General features: G+C 53.3%; 1 protein-coding gene across 1 annotated transcript in view; it reads right to left on the bottom strand.

Annotated features, from left to right (window-relative positions):
- KY (kyphoscoliosis peptidase) overlaps positions 1-11,270 on the bottom strand; it is a 50,858-nt gene extending 39,588 nt beyond the window's left edge. Inside the window, exons 1-3 of the mRNA XM_065942578.1 lie at positions 11,135-11,270; positions 7,829-7,891; positions 4,096-4,158 (exon numbers count right to left, since the gene is read on the bottom strand). Coding sequence (XP_065798650.1) covers positions 4,096-4,158; positions 7,829-7,891; positions 11,135-11,270 — 262 coding nt within the window. The remainder of the gene's footprint in view (positions 1-4,095; positions 4,159-7,828; positions 7,892-11,134) is intronic.
- Between the last annotated feature and the right edge of the window lie 4,913 nt (positions 11,271-16,183).

Genomic DNA, 16,183 nt, shown 5'->3' with positions numbered 1-16,183 from the left:
TAGTAAAAGCGTATTAGTGGTTATTTTCTGCTACACCTGAGAAGTGGTTGCCAGACCCTGTTCCCACCCCCAGAGGTGTGGCGACGCAGCAGGCAGGCCTAAGCATGTCCACGACCTGCTGCCCTGCGCCTCCCTTCTACCCCATCAGGAGAGTCCTCCCACCCGACAGCTTCTCTCCAGGTCTCTGTGGGTTTGAATCAGGCTTTGTCTGAAGACCTAATTTGCTCTGAACACCTAATACAGAGATGGCAAACAGATTTTGTGTTGTTCATTAACTCTGACTGATTGGAAGTGGCTGCCTGGAGTGCTTATCAATTAGCAAAGACTGTCAGGTGTGTGTGTGTGTGTATATGAATGTGAGTGTGTATATGCATACATGCGTGGGTGTATTTGTGTGTGCGCTGGGGGTGGGGCAGTGGTACGGCATTCATGTCAGATATTTGTCATCATTGACTTAAGATGCTCCTTAACTCTCTCCATAACTGGCTGTCACCTTTACAACCTGGATTCTGTGCCTTCGAATTTTTCCTGCAGTAGCTGAGTCAGAAAATCTCAGCTAAAGTATTTCTAAAAAAACCCAACTCTTAAACAGCCCTGGGCTGGGTGTTCAGAGGTTTCTGCTCAGAGTGTGGTAGTCAGCATTAGTGCAGGAAGCGTAAGCTCTGACACCCTGGGAACAGCAAGCTGATTGATGATGGGGACAGTCCAGCTCTGCAGATGCCACACCAGGTACAGTCAGACACAGGGTGGAAGCCCTGAGCAGCAGCTCTAGTTGTGGGGTGACTGAGAGTGTGGGGTGACTGCCAGAGCTCAGGGCCAAGACCACAGGGCATCAGCCAGTGGGTGTGATCAAGGCTGTCTTCTGCAGCCTGACTGACCCTGGATTCCATGGGGCTCTTGAAAACCCAGGGCCATTCATGATTCTTTCTGCAAAATGGAGCTCAACAGGGATGTCCCAGGTCTGGAAACACGGCAGTTGGAGGCCTAGTGCAGGCCTGATCAAAGAAGGCACAGGCAGTCTGCCTGGGGATGAGGTTAGGTGACCCAGAAGGAGGCCTCAACAGAAATCTGATTTGTCAAGAATAACTTTCGGGGCCTGAGGTTACTGGAGCTCCTATAATCATTCCCCTCTCATTCAATGCACATGCCCGTCACAGATGAATCTTGCAAAGACCTCTTCCGCGTGAAGATCCAAGATTCCCATGATCATTCTGTCACCTGTTGCATAAAGTTACCACCCCCTCTGCTGGGAGCTCTTCCCCAGAGGCCGCGTGACCTGCTCCTTCATCACCTCCCTTACTCAAATGTCACCTCAGGGATGCCTTTCTCAACCACTCTATTTTAAATTGTTCCCTGTGGTAGCTGCATGATGGCCCTTAAAGATATCCATGTCCTAATTCGGGAACCTGTGAATGTTACCTTCTACGGCAAAGGGGACTCTGTAGATGAGGTTCAGTTAAGGATCTCGTGATAGAAAGGTGATCCTGATCATCTGGGTGGGCCCAATGCCATCACCAGGATTATTATAAAACAGAGCGGGATAGAACTACTTTACAGAGAGAATGCAATGTGATGATGGAAGCAGAGACTGGAGTGATGCAGCTACAAGTCCACAAGTGCCAGCAGCCTCTAGAAGCCAGCAGAGTCAAGGAAAAGATTATCACCCAGAACCTCCAAAAGGAACCTGATGCTGACCAAGAGATTGATTGGCCCAGTGGGACTGGTATGGGATTTATAGTCTCAGAACTGTTAAAGAGAATATTGTTGTAGTTGCTAAATCATGTCCGACTCTTTGTGACCCAATGGACTGTAGCCTGCCAGGCTCCTCTGTCCGTGGGATTTCCCAGGCAAGAATACTGGAATGGATTGCCATTTCCTTCTCCAGGGGATCTTCCAGAATCAGGAATTGAACCCAGGTCTCCTGCATTACATGTGGATTCTTGACCACTGAGTCACCCGAGAAGCCCATTGAAGAGAATAAATACATTTGTGTTAAACCACCGAGTTTGAGAATATGTGTCACAGCAGTCACCAGAAATGAATACTCAGCCATATGACTTCCCCCTACACGCCCCTTCCTGCTTTATTTTCTCCCCCAGTCTTATCTGACACCTTGCATTTTTCTAGTCAGGTTCATCAGTTTCCTTCCCCAGGTGTCAACTTCACAGGGACGGAACATTGTCTGTTGTGTTCTCTGATGGATCCCCAGTGCCATCATCCAGAGCTGCTTTTTGTGAAATGAATGGATCAGCATGAGTGGGCACTCTGCCTCAGCCCCAGAGCAGCACAGCCTCTCCCTTGCTGTGGTCCAGGCTTCCATAAGACCTGGAGGGCCCATTCCATCCTGACCTTCAGTAGACCTTGTCCAAGGCCACCTCTGGAAGCCTCAGATCCCAGGAGGAGGCATGTGAGTGGCCCACAAGAGCCAGGGTATGGTGTACAGCAAGGTTCTGGTGACTGGAAGGCCCCATTTCACTAGTCCTATCCTACAGGTCTGGCAGGAGCACCCTGCTTGGGGACCACAGCACCCTCAGCCTCAGCTTCCTCCTCTGTAAACAGGGATAATATCATGACCCCTCCAGGGGGTATGGCCAGAACTAAGCAAGATAAATACTTGCTAATTCACACTCAGTGCTGCCGTCCATCGGATGGCAAAGAGTCGGGCACGACTGAGCGACTGAACTGAACTGAATCCACACTCACTTCAGTGAGGTGTCACTCACTCTTATGTCACTCATTCTTATATGGGGTGAGCTGCTTGCTGCTAGTCCATTTCAGAGAAGAGGGGGGCCCAGGCTTGTCTGTAGTGCTCAGAGGAGTAACAGGTTGAGGTGGGCCCACTGAGTGACCTTGGGTTTGTCCTGAAGCCATTGTCCCAGGAATCCTGCCCTAAATGGATACTGATCTAGACTGCAAGAAGAACTAGCCACTTCCTGCTGGGAACTCAAACTGACAGGCTTTCTTCACTGTCTGCCAGCATCTTTCCTTGGGGATGTTGAGTTGGCTGGTGTTACAGAGCAATTCCCTGAGAACATCTGAGTCCTCCAGGGCTTCCTCCTCACTGCCTTCTGGACATAACCTTGCAAGTTAGGACATGAGCGCTGAGGGCACCAGCGGTGAGAGCTCTCAGGTACCAGGCCCTGAGTCTTCAACCCAGAGCAGAAAGCCACAGCCGCAGGGAGGGGAGGTTGTGTGACTCGGAGGGGAGTGAATGGGGGAGTGGATGTTGGGTGGGGCTGTAATCTGGCCTCTCCTCCAGTTGTAGCTGTGAGCCACCCTGTCTCCACCCTGAGGTGCTCTCAGATCTAGTCGCCTGCAGAGTCAGCAGCGGACGCCCTCGCCTGCCCTCCCCTCCGGGAGGATCCATCCAGCAAAGTGAGGATCCCTAAGGAAGGGCCCTTTCAATCCCCACTGCTGAGTTAAACTTGTCCCAGGGTGGAGGGCCCTGTCGGGGAAGGCTCCGTCTCAGGGGCAGAGGCCAGGGAACCGCTGTGACTCGGAAGGAGGGAGGGCCTGACCACGGCGGGCTGGTGGGGGGAGCCGGTTCCCAGGGAGGCTGTAGATGCAGTGCTGTGAGCAGAGCGACAGCTGAGGTCTTGATGGTGGTTGGGGCGGAGGCGGGCAGGGATGGTGCTGGGGCACAGACTACTCTAGCTCTGACTCCTGCTGACCATATGATCTTGGACAAAAACCCACCTTTCTAAGCCTTGGTTTACTCATCTGTAAAATGAGGACAATAAGAGTACTGATCAAATACGACTGTTGTGAGGCATAACTCACATGAGAATGACCATGTGGTCTGGCAGGGTGCCTGACGTGAGGTTAGCACTCAGCGAAAGTGATGACAACCAGGGTGATGATGATGACAGAGTGGATTCTGTGGCCCAAGGACTTTATTGCTCTATCCCAGGACACAGGCAGCCTCTCACTGTTTCCCATGGGATGTGGGGGAGGGGAGGGTGCTCCAGCATCTCCGCGGCAGAGAGGGCCCTGCTCTCTGCAGTCTGTACTCTGACCCCACTCTCTCTGGCCAGGACAGCAGACCTGGGCACACAGGAGTTGGGGGAGAGGTGACAGGTAGTGGCAGAACCTTACCTTGGTTGTCGTAGGAAGTGATGACCTGGGTCTGCTGGGCATGCTGCTTCTCCACCAGGTTCCCTGTTGAAGGAAGAAAAGCAGCGCCTGCAGTGACCACGGGGCCCAGAGTAGGATGGAATTTTCCCCAGGCAGAGCAGAGAGTTGCCAGGCTGGGTATCAACACATGTGAATCAGTAGAATCTTACATCTGAACACACAGGCAAGTGCCTAGAAGCCCATGTACACACAGCCTCTCACTCTCAATGGGGGCCAGCAGAGGTTAGTTTCTTTTCCAAAAGTGGGGCACGCCTCCCACGGGCTAAGTGACCAATGCTCCTGACTTTGGTGCAGCCAAGCCAGTTTCCATAGCACAGCGTGAGGCCTCCCTGATCGCCACACCTTTCTAGGGAGCAGCCTGGAAGGCTCTTATTTCGATCATGGGCCCATGGCTTTGACTCGTTAACTTTTTGCCAAAGACCCCATGGCCAGGTGAGACCCCGGGCTTGGACCCAAGTCTCCTGACTCTGAACTCAGCCTCCTACCTCTCTCTGAGAGGAATGGAGGGTACCCTGATCCTACTCTAGCCTCGGAGTTGGGGTGCTTGCAGCGTGGTTCAGGTTCACCAACATTTGCAGGGCACCTGCCATGCACTGGCGATATTCATGTCCCTGGGACACAGAGCCATGCTCAGAGCCTAGTGGAGTCAGCTTGCTATGGAGACATGCCCAGCTCCTGCCATAGACCATGGCAGGGTGCCCCCTGCCCCTCCTGTGGGAAGCACCACCTCCCCTACATCTCTGCTGTACATGTATGGCCGCTGTGATGGTCTGGTCTTGCCCTTGAACCTCTGCTTCAGAGGGGTGGGGATGAGGCTAGGTAAGGGCCACTACCACCCCGGCCTGCCATCTTCTCCCCTGGCCTCCCGCTGAGCTGCAAAAAGGCTGTTGGGCCTGTCCCTGGAAGTGACCACTGGCACAGGTGCAAGCATGCCTCTGGAGCACTGGCCTGATTTGGCTCTGTTCATATGTCATCGCTTGTATCCTAACCAGAGCTGCCACTCAGCATTTCCACGCCTTGGGCCAGGCAGAAGCCGCTCACGCTGGGTGGGTGGCTCATTGAGCTGGACTGGATTGCTATCCTCCTGGGAGGAGGGTCTTGCCTGGGGCAGCCCACCCACTCTAGGCTTCTCTGTAGCAGGCCCAACCAGGTTAGCTGGCCCCATGAAGGCTGAGGTTGGTCAGTTGGGCAAGGGTCAGGACCACTGTGTGTGCCAACTCAGGGTGAAGCAGTATGTGCTAGGCTGGAGCTCCAGGCCAGACCCAGGCGAGGACAAAGAGGCCACCTCCTGTGGGCACAGCTGGCCGTAATCTCTGCTCGGCTGCCGGGTGGAGGAAACAGGATCTGGGAAGGGAATCCTCAAGGAGGATGATTGGCTGGCATAGATGCTGTAAGGGTATTTATAGTCACAGCTGCACAACTGGTTTCCCTGTGGCTGTGGGGCATTAGTCCCCGTGCTGCTAGGCAGACTTCGGCCAGGACCAAGGAAAGCAGCCAATCACAGCAGGGGAAGCCCGTTGCTGGGCAAGCTGATGGCTCAGCCCAAACACCTGCTGCTCGGAAAAGTTTGGAGCACTTGGGCTCCCCCCACCCGGTCAGCGCCCCAGCCAGAGGCGTGCATGGGTAGCAAGAGGGGGGACCAACAGCATGTTCATCCACATTTGTGCACCCTCCACCAAGCACAAGCCAGCAGCTGCTTCCTTCTCAGGGGAAAGCCGTCCAGTTTCCAGGGCTGGGCACCATGCTGGCCACCAGGGTTGGGTGACCTGGGCACCAACAAGGCAAGTATGTACCCAGAACCTCGCCATCAGAAAACACAGAAAGAAGCTGTAGTTTTAACTTCTGCGTGCATGCAAGCGTGTCACTTGAAAAAATAAACAGAATTTTACTTAAAGTTAATTTTAAATTACATTTCCCAAGCTCAAGGCCTCTCTGTGGTCTCTCTCCAGCCCTGCATTTACCTAAAACTTAATTCTTGGGTGATTTTGCAAGAACTACTTTAAGCATTCTGTTTCTTAGCTAGCACCTAGTACCCACTTCATGTCTTTAAGAGTCTTATAATAGTTACTGTGTCTCTTTGTGTTTTGTTATGTTTTTCCACTACTCTTCCCCCAAACCAGGAAACCTGAAGATGGTAAAAAGGGGATGAATTCAGTATACTTCAATCCTCTCCTAATGTAATAACATGCCCAAGAAGCCATAAGATGAATTTCCAACAACTCAGGTGAAGCAGGAGCGGTAACAAATAGAGACATGGTGTCTTTTTCCTCCTACATGATCCACTTGCCTTCCATGCACCCTCACACTGGCGGGGCATGCCTGCCTGCATGGGCTGCTATGTGCTTCTGAGGCTGTCAGATCTCTTGGAGGTCTGATTCTTTTTGTAATTCTCATGAGCCCACAGCACAGTTTTGCTAACTTAGTTGTCCCTTTAGGTAGAGCTAGAGCTGATGTGTCTCCAATCTGATGGTCCCACAGCAAGGTTAAGGAAGACATCCCACGCATGCATGCCCATCAACCAGGATTCCAAAGGTGGTCCCTCGTTGGGGGAGGGTGTCTTGAGGACGAGTTATCTCCATGCATAGAGCAGGGGATACAGGCAAGCTCTTCACCTCCAGGGTGCTGAGACCTGGCTGGTGTGAATGGCATTATGATGCAATCATTCTAACATGGCCCCAGGAGGGCAGGCATTCCTGACTATTCCATTCACCGTTTCATCTCCAACAACTGGAACACTTCCCAGAACAAAGCAATCACTGTACACCTTTACTGAGGGAATGAATGAATGAATTTACTTTTAGAAGTTTGTCTTCTCCTTCTGTTACTGTCAGAAGGATGGCAGAACACAGGTGCTCAGTCTTGTTCATTTGGGGTCATGTTTTTCCATTTGTGGAGGGTCATGGGGGATGGGTCCTTCCCGCTGGCATTTGATGAGTCAGTCATCTGATCATGGGGCTCAGACAGCCGGGGTCTGACTAAGTCCCTTACTGGGGCTCTGGGAGTGGAGGTCTTATTCTTGCTAGAATTCTCACATGCACACAGTGCAGTTCCAGAGTATTTGTTCATGGAGGCTGGGCTTATGAATCCAGGAGGGCCAGAATAAGGCCCAGTATAATGGTCCGTGCATGGCACTGCCAGAGAAACCCTGGGCTTGCAGGGCGACTGACGCCTGGCACCATAAAGAGGTGACTTTGGAAGCTGGGATTTCTCTCAGATCTTATTGTATTCTGGGTTCCAGGCCAGGAGCCACAGAACCCTGGACTGGCATCTTCCCAGGCCTTGAGTAACACCACCCAAGGCAGGCCACTGTCTTCCATGTTTAAAAATATTTTTAAAAGATGGATGCCCTGCATAACCTGGGAAGCCCCTCCCCTGGGGACACACCCAAATCCACTATCCCAAATGATGCCAAGGTTTTCTTTATAGCTCAGCCAGTGAACAAGTGGGTGCTCAAGTGGATAGCATTGCCCCCCCACCAACAGCCTCCAGGAAACTGGGGGACCTGATGCCAAGGGAAATCTTCCAGTGTCACAGTGGCCCCAGAGGCCTGGCTGAGTCACAAGCAGCCACTGTCTGAGTGGTTAGACATCTAGGCCAGTTATCAAACAAGTGAAACCCAACATTCATAGACATTTTTCAATATGTTGAATTCAAGAGATTGGAAAGAAAATAAAATGAAGATAAGAGAATTTACCATGTAGGTCATTTCCTTCTAGTTTCTGCCATCTCCGGATTCCATTCCCGACGCCTTGAAATCCTGTGAAGTGACAAAGACCAGTATGAGGCCCTCTGTGGAAGGAGACCCAGATCCAAGGGTACCGGTTGTGAATGGATCTGAGCTAAAGGCGGAATGTGGCTCTCTAGGGATCTGAGAGAGGCTGCCCACAAATGAGAAGAGCTCAGAGGAATGAATGCAACCTTCCACATTTAAAACATTAAAAAAAATATTACTGCGGTAGTTTTCAGGGGTGGTGGTTGGTTATCAGGATCATTCAGGGAGAATTTTCACAATGGAGATGCCTCTTTGTCATGCCCACGTTTCCACTGCATAAGTATGGAAGCATTATTGTGAAGACATCTGCTAGATTCTTCATCTGCTAGAAGACATTCATTTTGCCTGCCTATTTCTGTGTGTGGTGAACCTTCTTTCACTTTGAGAGTCCTAAGGTAGGCTGGGGAGTGGGCAAAGATGGAGGGTGAGAGATCTCTATGGCAACTGAGAGGGATGGTTGCCTGCTCTCCCAGCCTCCCTTGCAGCTAGAGCAGGGACCCTGAGTGGCCGAGGCATCCGCTGAGATGCACCTGTGTCTCACTCCATCTTGGGACCTGGAGAGGCAACAGGGAAGGGAATAGAAGTGGTTCTCTCTCTCTTTGTGGTGGCGGCTAGAAGTGGTGGCCACAAGGTTGAGTTCCTGGCACAGAACTGGCATATGTTCTGGCAATGCAAGCAGCTGCAATAAAATCAAGTTGCTGGCGTGGAAGGAGCATCGAGGGCTCCTTGGTGGCAGCGGAGGCCTCCTCACCAGGCCAGTCCTGCTCTGCAGCCTATGGCCACATTCCTGGAAGCTCAGCCTCCAATCTGAATCTCTAGCCCTTTCCACCACTCTGAGCGCCCCCCCAATCCTTTCTTGACACCCTTCTCTTCTGCAGAGCCCTCCATGGTCAGCATCGGGGACCTACCACTCGGGACCCTCACTGACACCCAGGGAGTGGAGAGCACGTGTCCCGTCGACTTTGGGGAGAAATCCTGAGGTACTGAAGCTTTCTCAGACCTGGTGCAGGCAGCTTTAGGCTACCTCCTCTATGGCAAATATGGAACAGGAGTTGAGGGCTTCCAGGGGTCTTTCAGAGAAGCGCAGCTCTAAGGAAATGGCTGGGGAAATGCTAGGGCCCTGCAGAAAAGGGAAAGGCATCTCTGCCATCTTGCAGTTCAATACCCGGCACACACACTCCCTGCCTCCTTGTCCCTCTTAATCTTTTCTGCCACAAGGACACAGCAGAAAGCTGCCTGCTCACACCCTCAGTCAGTCCTCTGCCCGTGAAAGTAACCAAGCTTTGCTCTCCTGACACGGAGCTCAGACCTTCCTTTGTAGAGCCGGGAGGATTCCCTGCCTGGCAGGCCCTGGAGTGGGAGCAGATCAGAGGACATGATACACCTGGAAGTGGCGGAGGGGTGTGTTTTGGATTTTTGTGCACCAGCAGGGGGCCTTGGAACAAGCTGGTCTTATTCAGCATTTCTCCTCCTTGGCTTATCCTGAGGAGCGGGCCCATGTGCTGGCTTAGCTAGGGGTCTCCTGGACATCACTGCTGTCCAGCGGGCATTGGAGAGACCGTGTGCTCTCCCTCTGCTCCAGCTCACAACTGTCTGATGGTCAATAAATGACACGGTCTCTCTGCTTCTATAATGTCTGAGAGAAACTTCCGTCAGGAAAACATTCGGGGCAACAAATCGGCAGAGAGAGCTCAGGAAACAGGGGTCTTCTTTCTCTGAGTCATGATCACGAGTGTGAAATGCATTGGTCTGGCGTCACGTAGGGTTTGTGCCCGGTGTTGGACGCGTCACTGAGCAGTTCACATCCCTGGCGTCTCAGGGCCTTCTCTGGGTTCTCCACCCTCTTTCTAGTGTCAGAACCTTTTGGAGAAATGTGATCAGAGCAGGAGAGGGAGGTGGGGACTCATGGGCTGACCTGGAGCTGTGCCTTGTAGGGGGCCCCTGGCCCTCTGGACCACAGTCTGTCAAGGAAGGCCCAGAGGTCTCTGTCAATTTCCTCAACACAAATACCCTGGGCAGGCCATGTCCCCGTCTCCCGGGGCAGCTCTGAGAACACCAGAACCAACGAACCCAAACAACTGCTAGGCCTCAAATCCCTCCGGAGACTGGGTGCCTGTCAAGATTCTCAGCTCTCCACCATCTCTTTTCTCTCCCCTGCCTGCCTCCCCTGCACATCACCAGGAGCTAAGGGGCAGCTGCAGCCTGCGTGGCCTGGGGTGGGGATGGGGGTGCTGAGCCTTCCAGGGCCTGGCTGCTACCGCAGGGTGGGTGGAAGGCGCATATTCAATGTGCACAGTGACTGTGAGGACAGAAGAGCTGGGGACAGACTTCGAGGAGCCCTGGGGCTGGAAGGGAGACGGGAGACAGAAGTTTTACCTTGAGGGCGGTGAGACTTCACCCCCAGAGCCAGCACACAGTCCATCTAGCGAACCGCACACCAGACTCCTCAGAGCTCCTGAGGGCTTCCTCAGAGACAGGGACTGGGGGTTCCCAGATGTCTGAGGGGCCAATTTAACCTCTATTAATATCCTTCTCTACTCTCTTCAAATTGTGTCCTGTTCTCTGGAGACTGCAGGGACCAGGGTCCTGCTTTCCACAATCACTCTGGGAACAGTGGCTTTATTTGACCAATATCTGCTTCCCCAGAAAGTCTGCAGGACAATTAGAATAATAGGTAAGCCAAAGTGGGGAGAGCAGCCCGACCCCACCCCAGCTTGTGTGCCTGTTACACCTTGCACGCCTTCTACTGTTGGAATCTGGGAGAGGGCTCAAGAAGTGAGGCCATGATTTGTGCACGGACACCAAGGGAGGGCCTCATCTCCAAGTCTGACTCAGGACACGAATTCCCTGGGGTCCCCTGTGCCCTGCAATGTGGCCCGTGGGGAGCAGGCCTCGGGCACGCAGGATTCAGGCCTGAGGCTCTGGTCCTTTTCCTCCAGGGCATCTTCCAACCCGATCTGCACCCTTCAGAGAGTGACCCAGAGGAAACTGGCTCCCCGGGTGACGGAAGCACTGCAGGCATGCACGGGGAGTCAACCCGGGGCAATCACGGGGCTACGCGTTGCCACAGGACGCCAGAGCCGCAGCGCTGAGGCGCAGCCAGCTTTGGGGAGCAGTTCGGCCTCGCTGACCTCATTCCGGGGGCGCCTGGGGCGCCCCCCGGCGGGCAGACCCTGGGGCGAGGAGGTCGGGGGGCTGGGGGCCGGGGCCGGCCCGAGCGCGCGTTACCTCCTCTGCGCTGCGGCGGCGCGCCCGGGTCCGCCGGCCGGTCCGAGTGCGCGCCCTGAGCCGCGCGCCGCTTCTCCGAGTGCACGATCAGCAGCATGTCGATGGACACGGCGTTGCTGTCCTTCTTCAGCTCCATGGTGCCCCCCGCTCCGGCCGGTGCGCGGCGGCCGCTCGCGAGCCTGCCTGCGCTGCAAATGGCCCGTGCGCGCCGCTGCCCGGCGCGGGAGACCGCGAGGGCGCGGGAGAGGGCGCTCCCCGCCGCCCGGCCGCGGCGCTGCGTTTCGCTGACTCTGCCAAACTCGCCATTAGGGCCCGCCCGGGAGGGCGCTACCCATATGAAGCGGCTCTAAGTCACCTTTGAAAGGAAATCCCCGGCCGTCCGCGCTCCGGAGCCTCCCTCCCCGCGCCCCTTGCCTCCCGGCCCGGCCGGCTAGCCACTGCCCCATCCCGCGATCCCCGGGGCTCCCCAAGACAATCCGCAGAAGACCTCAAAAAGCCGCGGCAAATACATACACCGCACAGTACTGTCAACGGGGAGAGTCAGTGCTGGAAAAGAGAAACGGCAAGGGGGCTTCAGATTCCATTGCAAGATGTGGCGAAACTGGCCAGTTTTGCCCTTGGCGCCACTCCTTCCCCAAATGGGCGTGGAGGTTGACAGCTCCCTCCGTTAGAGGGAGATGTGTAGGATGTTGAGGTCAGGACCCCTTCCCCATTATGGCCCCACAAGAACTCGGAACTTGCCCACTGGACATCAGCCTAACCGTCCTCTCTGGCCTGAAGTGAAAGTCTTAACATCTCTGTACCTTCTAGAAGCCTGGCTCTAGCCCTGTTGGCAGAGGGGAGGGGGGGGAGGAGAAGGCTGGGTGCAGGGAGCAGCCTGCTTGGGCCGCCGTCAGGGAGCTGGACCTGAAGGCTCGACTATTTTTAGCAAGGCCGAGCCTGCCCAGCCAGTAGCAGTGCCGGCCTTTGGCTCTGGGACTCAGGAGTGTTTACAGCGCATCTGCTTGGTAGCCTTTGGCACCGTGGGCCTACCCAGCTGGGGCCAGACCCTAACTTGACTTTCCATCATTAAGAAATACCATGCAGCTGGAGGCCTTTGCTCTGGGACCCTTTTTGCTGTGGAGTTTAGTGACCCCACCTTGAACCATGGCCCCTGGAAGCTCCCCCACCTCTTGGAGGCAGACCCTATGGCACAGGCCTGAGTTCTACACTTGCTGCCCCTCTTCCCTTGGAAAAATCACTTCCCCTGCATTTAGTCATCTGTGCCATGGGCATGATTCAGACCCTCTCCAGGCTGCTGTGACAGTGACGTGCGGGTGAAGTGCCTGGTGCATCATAAGTGGGCTTCAAGTGGTAACTGTCATTCTTCCCTCATTCTAAGGATGAGGAAATGGATAAGTGAAGTGGCAAGTCAGCAATGGAGCTGGGGTCACACAGCTGAACCTCAGACTCAGAAACACTTTCCCTATTGACTGTGGCTCACAATGCTGTCACCTCGTTGCATCACTGCTGCCCCCTTGCCCACTGGGCAGCCAATGAAAGGAGCAGTCACTGGCTTCCAGCTGTACTGATTGGAGGCTCGAGAGGGCTCAGCATGGAACCAGTAAAGGTGGTGATTCCCAAGGCAGTTTCCTTATGCAGGGAGCCCTATCCTTCCCTGTCCTGTCTGTATGTGTGCATATTCACACACACACACACACAAACACGACTGGGAGGCTGGCTGAGCAAGATGACCAGGGAAGTGAGAACTATGGTTTATTCAGCGTCACCCTATCCTTGGGGCTAAGTCCTTTGAGGGTGCAGATCCCAGCAGAAGCTCCTGAACAGCACCTGAATGGGGCTGGCTGGGGAGGGCAGGGAGCTGAAGCCCCCTCACCAGACATTGCATTCTCATTCCCACACTCACTTGCCTGCTGAGTGTCACCTTTAGGAACTCACTCACCGTGACTTGCCTTCCACCATGACTTGCCTTTATAGAAGCGGGTGACAACCTGGAGATGGGTAGGGGGAGTGGCCAGTCTGAGCTCCAGGAAGATGGTCTGGGGTCCCCTGTTTCTCTAGGTTACCTGAGAATAGATTCCTTGGGGTAGGGCTTCTCCCTCATGGTTTGATGCACATTTGGGGCAAGAGAACTCTTTGCTGTAGGGGGATGTCTGGTGCATTGTAGGGTGTTTGGCAGGATCCCTGAGATTTACCTTCTAGATGCCAGGAGCTCCCACATCCCACTTGTGACACACAGAACATTTCTAGACATTGATGTATGTTTCTTGGGAAACAAAAATGCAGTGAAAACCCTGGCACAAACCCGTAAAAATAGTAGCAAGGTTGCCTTGACTGCTTTGGGAGATGCTGCTGATCCTGGATTTGATGCTGCCCAAACCCTGGACCCACTCTGCAGAGGCTCCCACCCACAGCCCCCAGTCCAGCATCTGGCTTTCTGAGGCCCGCAGAGCTACTTCCTTCCAGGAGCAGGAGCAGAAAGAAGAGATACCTTCCTCACCCCACCCTTCCCCTATCCCTGGTCTCTGGTGACCCATATCTCCATCCAGAGCCTCATCAGTTTTGGGTTGAGAGGAAGACATCACAAGGGAGATGGTGTGGATGAGGGCATTTGGATGTATCTGGAAAGGGGAAGGGAAAGCAGGAGTGAAGACTGAGGCCATGAATTATCAGTCAGAGGGTCTATCTCTCTGCTCAAAATCCCCCTCCAGCTGTTCCCACAACCAGAGGAACAAAGAACAGACACAGCCTGTGATTCATACCCTGGTCCAACCTCCTTCTGCAGACCCATGCCTTCCTCTTTTCCTGCCAACCCATACATGCTGCAGCCACGACCATGTTCACTGCTCCCCAAGCACATCTGGCTTGTCTGCTTCCTGGCTTTGCTCCACATTCTAGCCCCTCCATCCTGCCACCATCTTGAACAACATGGGATTCAAGGACCTCTGTATTCTGATCCAACTAATTAACCTACACCCTTGTCTTAGGATCTGACAAGCCAAGGGATATCTCCATTCTAGGGAAGAACTTTAATTATTTGAATCACAATGAGTTGGAAATTTCAGGATTCCAAAAGTCAAAGAGCAGTTAAATGACTGTATTGTGGCCTTTATCCTTGTCATGTTTAATACCCAGACACCCAGCTGTCACCCACACTGCTTTCACCCCTTTCTTGAAGGGGAAATTCATCAGCTGAATGGTTCCGAGCCCTTAGCTGATTTTGCTGTCTTGATGGTGGGGGACGGTGGATGGGAGGAGGCTTGCTCTTGCCAGAAAAGAATGTGCTCCAACTCATACTATTGTTTTTCCTCAGAAAGAGCTGTTCCTCAGGGACCACCTAACTCTTTTCTCTCTAGGTATTCCAAGAGGCAAGTTTCCCCCTTTTCCATAGAGACCTAATAGGCAAGCCAACCTTTGAAAGGCTCTTAGGCAGTCTGTAGACACAACATGCTTTTCTCCATTGGTTCAGTGGGGGAGGGGCACACAGGGAGTGGGGTGACTCAGTAAAGAGCAGCAGACCAGGTCCCCACCTCTTAACTTTCTTGCTTTCCTGGAGATGGGCAAACCATCACGTGGGGGATAAGACATCTTTCCCAGAAACCTTTCGACAGCAGGTGTGGGCTTCTCCAGGAGCCTTGACCAGCCTAGCTTGGCTCATTTCCACTTCTAAGTGTTTGTTTTTGCCTTCACTTCTTCCTGGAAGACCTTTTTGGACCTGCCTGGCAAGTGCAGTCTCGCCATCCTTCAAGGCCTCACACTAGCCCTCACCTCCACCAGGAAGCCTTCCTGGCTCCTGGACCTCCTAGAGAATGCCAGCTTTCTGATGCTTCTCTTTGTGTCCATTCCAGTGGTTAACAGGACTTGGAAGATTTTCCCAGCTCTGGTCCCATGCTCATCAAATTTAGAAAAGCTGTCAATTCCCATTGGAGCAGTTATGTCAGGAAAATGTATGTTTCCATACTACTTCCTAGCAAGGTGACCTTGGGCAACATACTTAACCTCTCTGATCTTCAGTTTTCCTCCTCTGTCAAATGGGTGAGGGTCTTGCTGGGATTAAGTGAAAGAAAATGCTTACCAATAGCTTAATTAAACCTATAGTAGCTCCCTGTATTCTTTTCAGACTCCAGTCTGGTTCCTGGTCTGAGGAGGGTCTCATGGATGTGTTTCCACAGTTGGGAAGGGGAGGAACAGAAGAAACTGGAGGCATCTTTGACCCTATTGTGGAGCAGAAAGTTGCCTTCCCTCCTGTGCCGTTGTTCTCTCTTGTTATTCTGCCATTGCAGAGAAACTCAGTGCGCCACAGAACCCATTTTTTGCAGAACTGACATCAGATCTATGCAGCAGAGAGTGGTTCGACACGACTCTCCTCCTTCCCACAGCCTGTACTCTGTGAACACTGTGTGAATCCAGTGGGAAGCGCCTCTGTATCATATCCATTTTATGGATGAGAAAACTGAGGCTTAGAGACCAAAAGAGACCTATACAGGGTCTTGCAATGCCTCATACATAGCAGTGATGCCCTGACCCTTGACACCCTATCCTGTATGACTCCAAAGCTCATGTGCTGAAACAACACCCACCCCCGTGACCATCACATGTCTATGAGTTAAGACTGCCTACCATCCTAATGAGGGGAAGGGCAGGATCATCAGCCTGCAGGGGAGATGCTTTCAACTGTCTTGATGAAGACACCTTGAGCCAGGGGCCCAACACATCTGTTGAGGCTCTTGAAAAAATTCTTTGAGCTCAAGCCCCGAGCTGGGCCTTTGGGGATAGATTTCTTAGGCTCTGTGGCATCTTAGGGGAGACCTAGTGGCACTGGCAGTAGATAGAAGTTGGTGGTCAGGAGCATTCTGCAGCCTCCAGGAGCAGTGAAGGATGGAGAGGGAGGCAGAGGTAGGGCGTTTGCAGAGTCACTGAGGTGTGCTGTGGTGAGGATAGTTAAACTGTAAAGAAGACTTTACATTTCTGCTGGGTTTGCTATGGGGATGCTGCCCAGCACAGGCAGTGTCTTGTTCTTGAGACCTGCTATGTGAAAGGCCATTATGA

This window comes from Muntiacus reevesi, chromosome 8 (genome assembly GCF_963930625.1).
Source record: "Muntiacus reevesi chromosome 8, mMunRee1.1, whole genome shotgun sequence".
NCBI lineage: Eukaryota > Metazoa > Chordata > Mammalia > Artiodactyla > Cervidae > Muntiacus > Muntiacus reevesi.
This window is presented reverse-complemented; position numbering and strand designations above follow the sequence as displayed.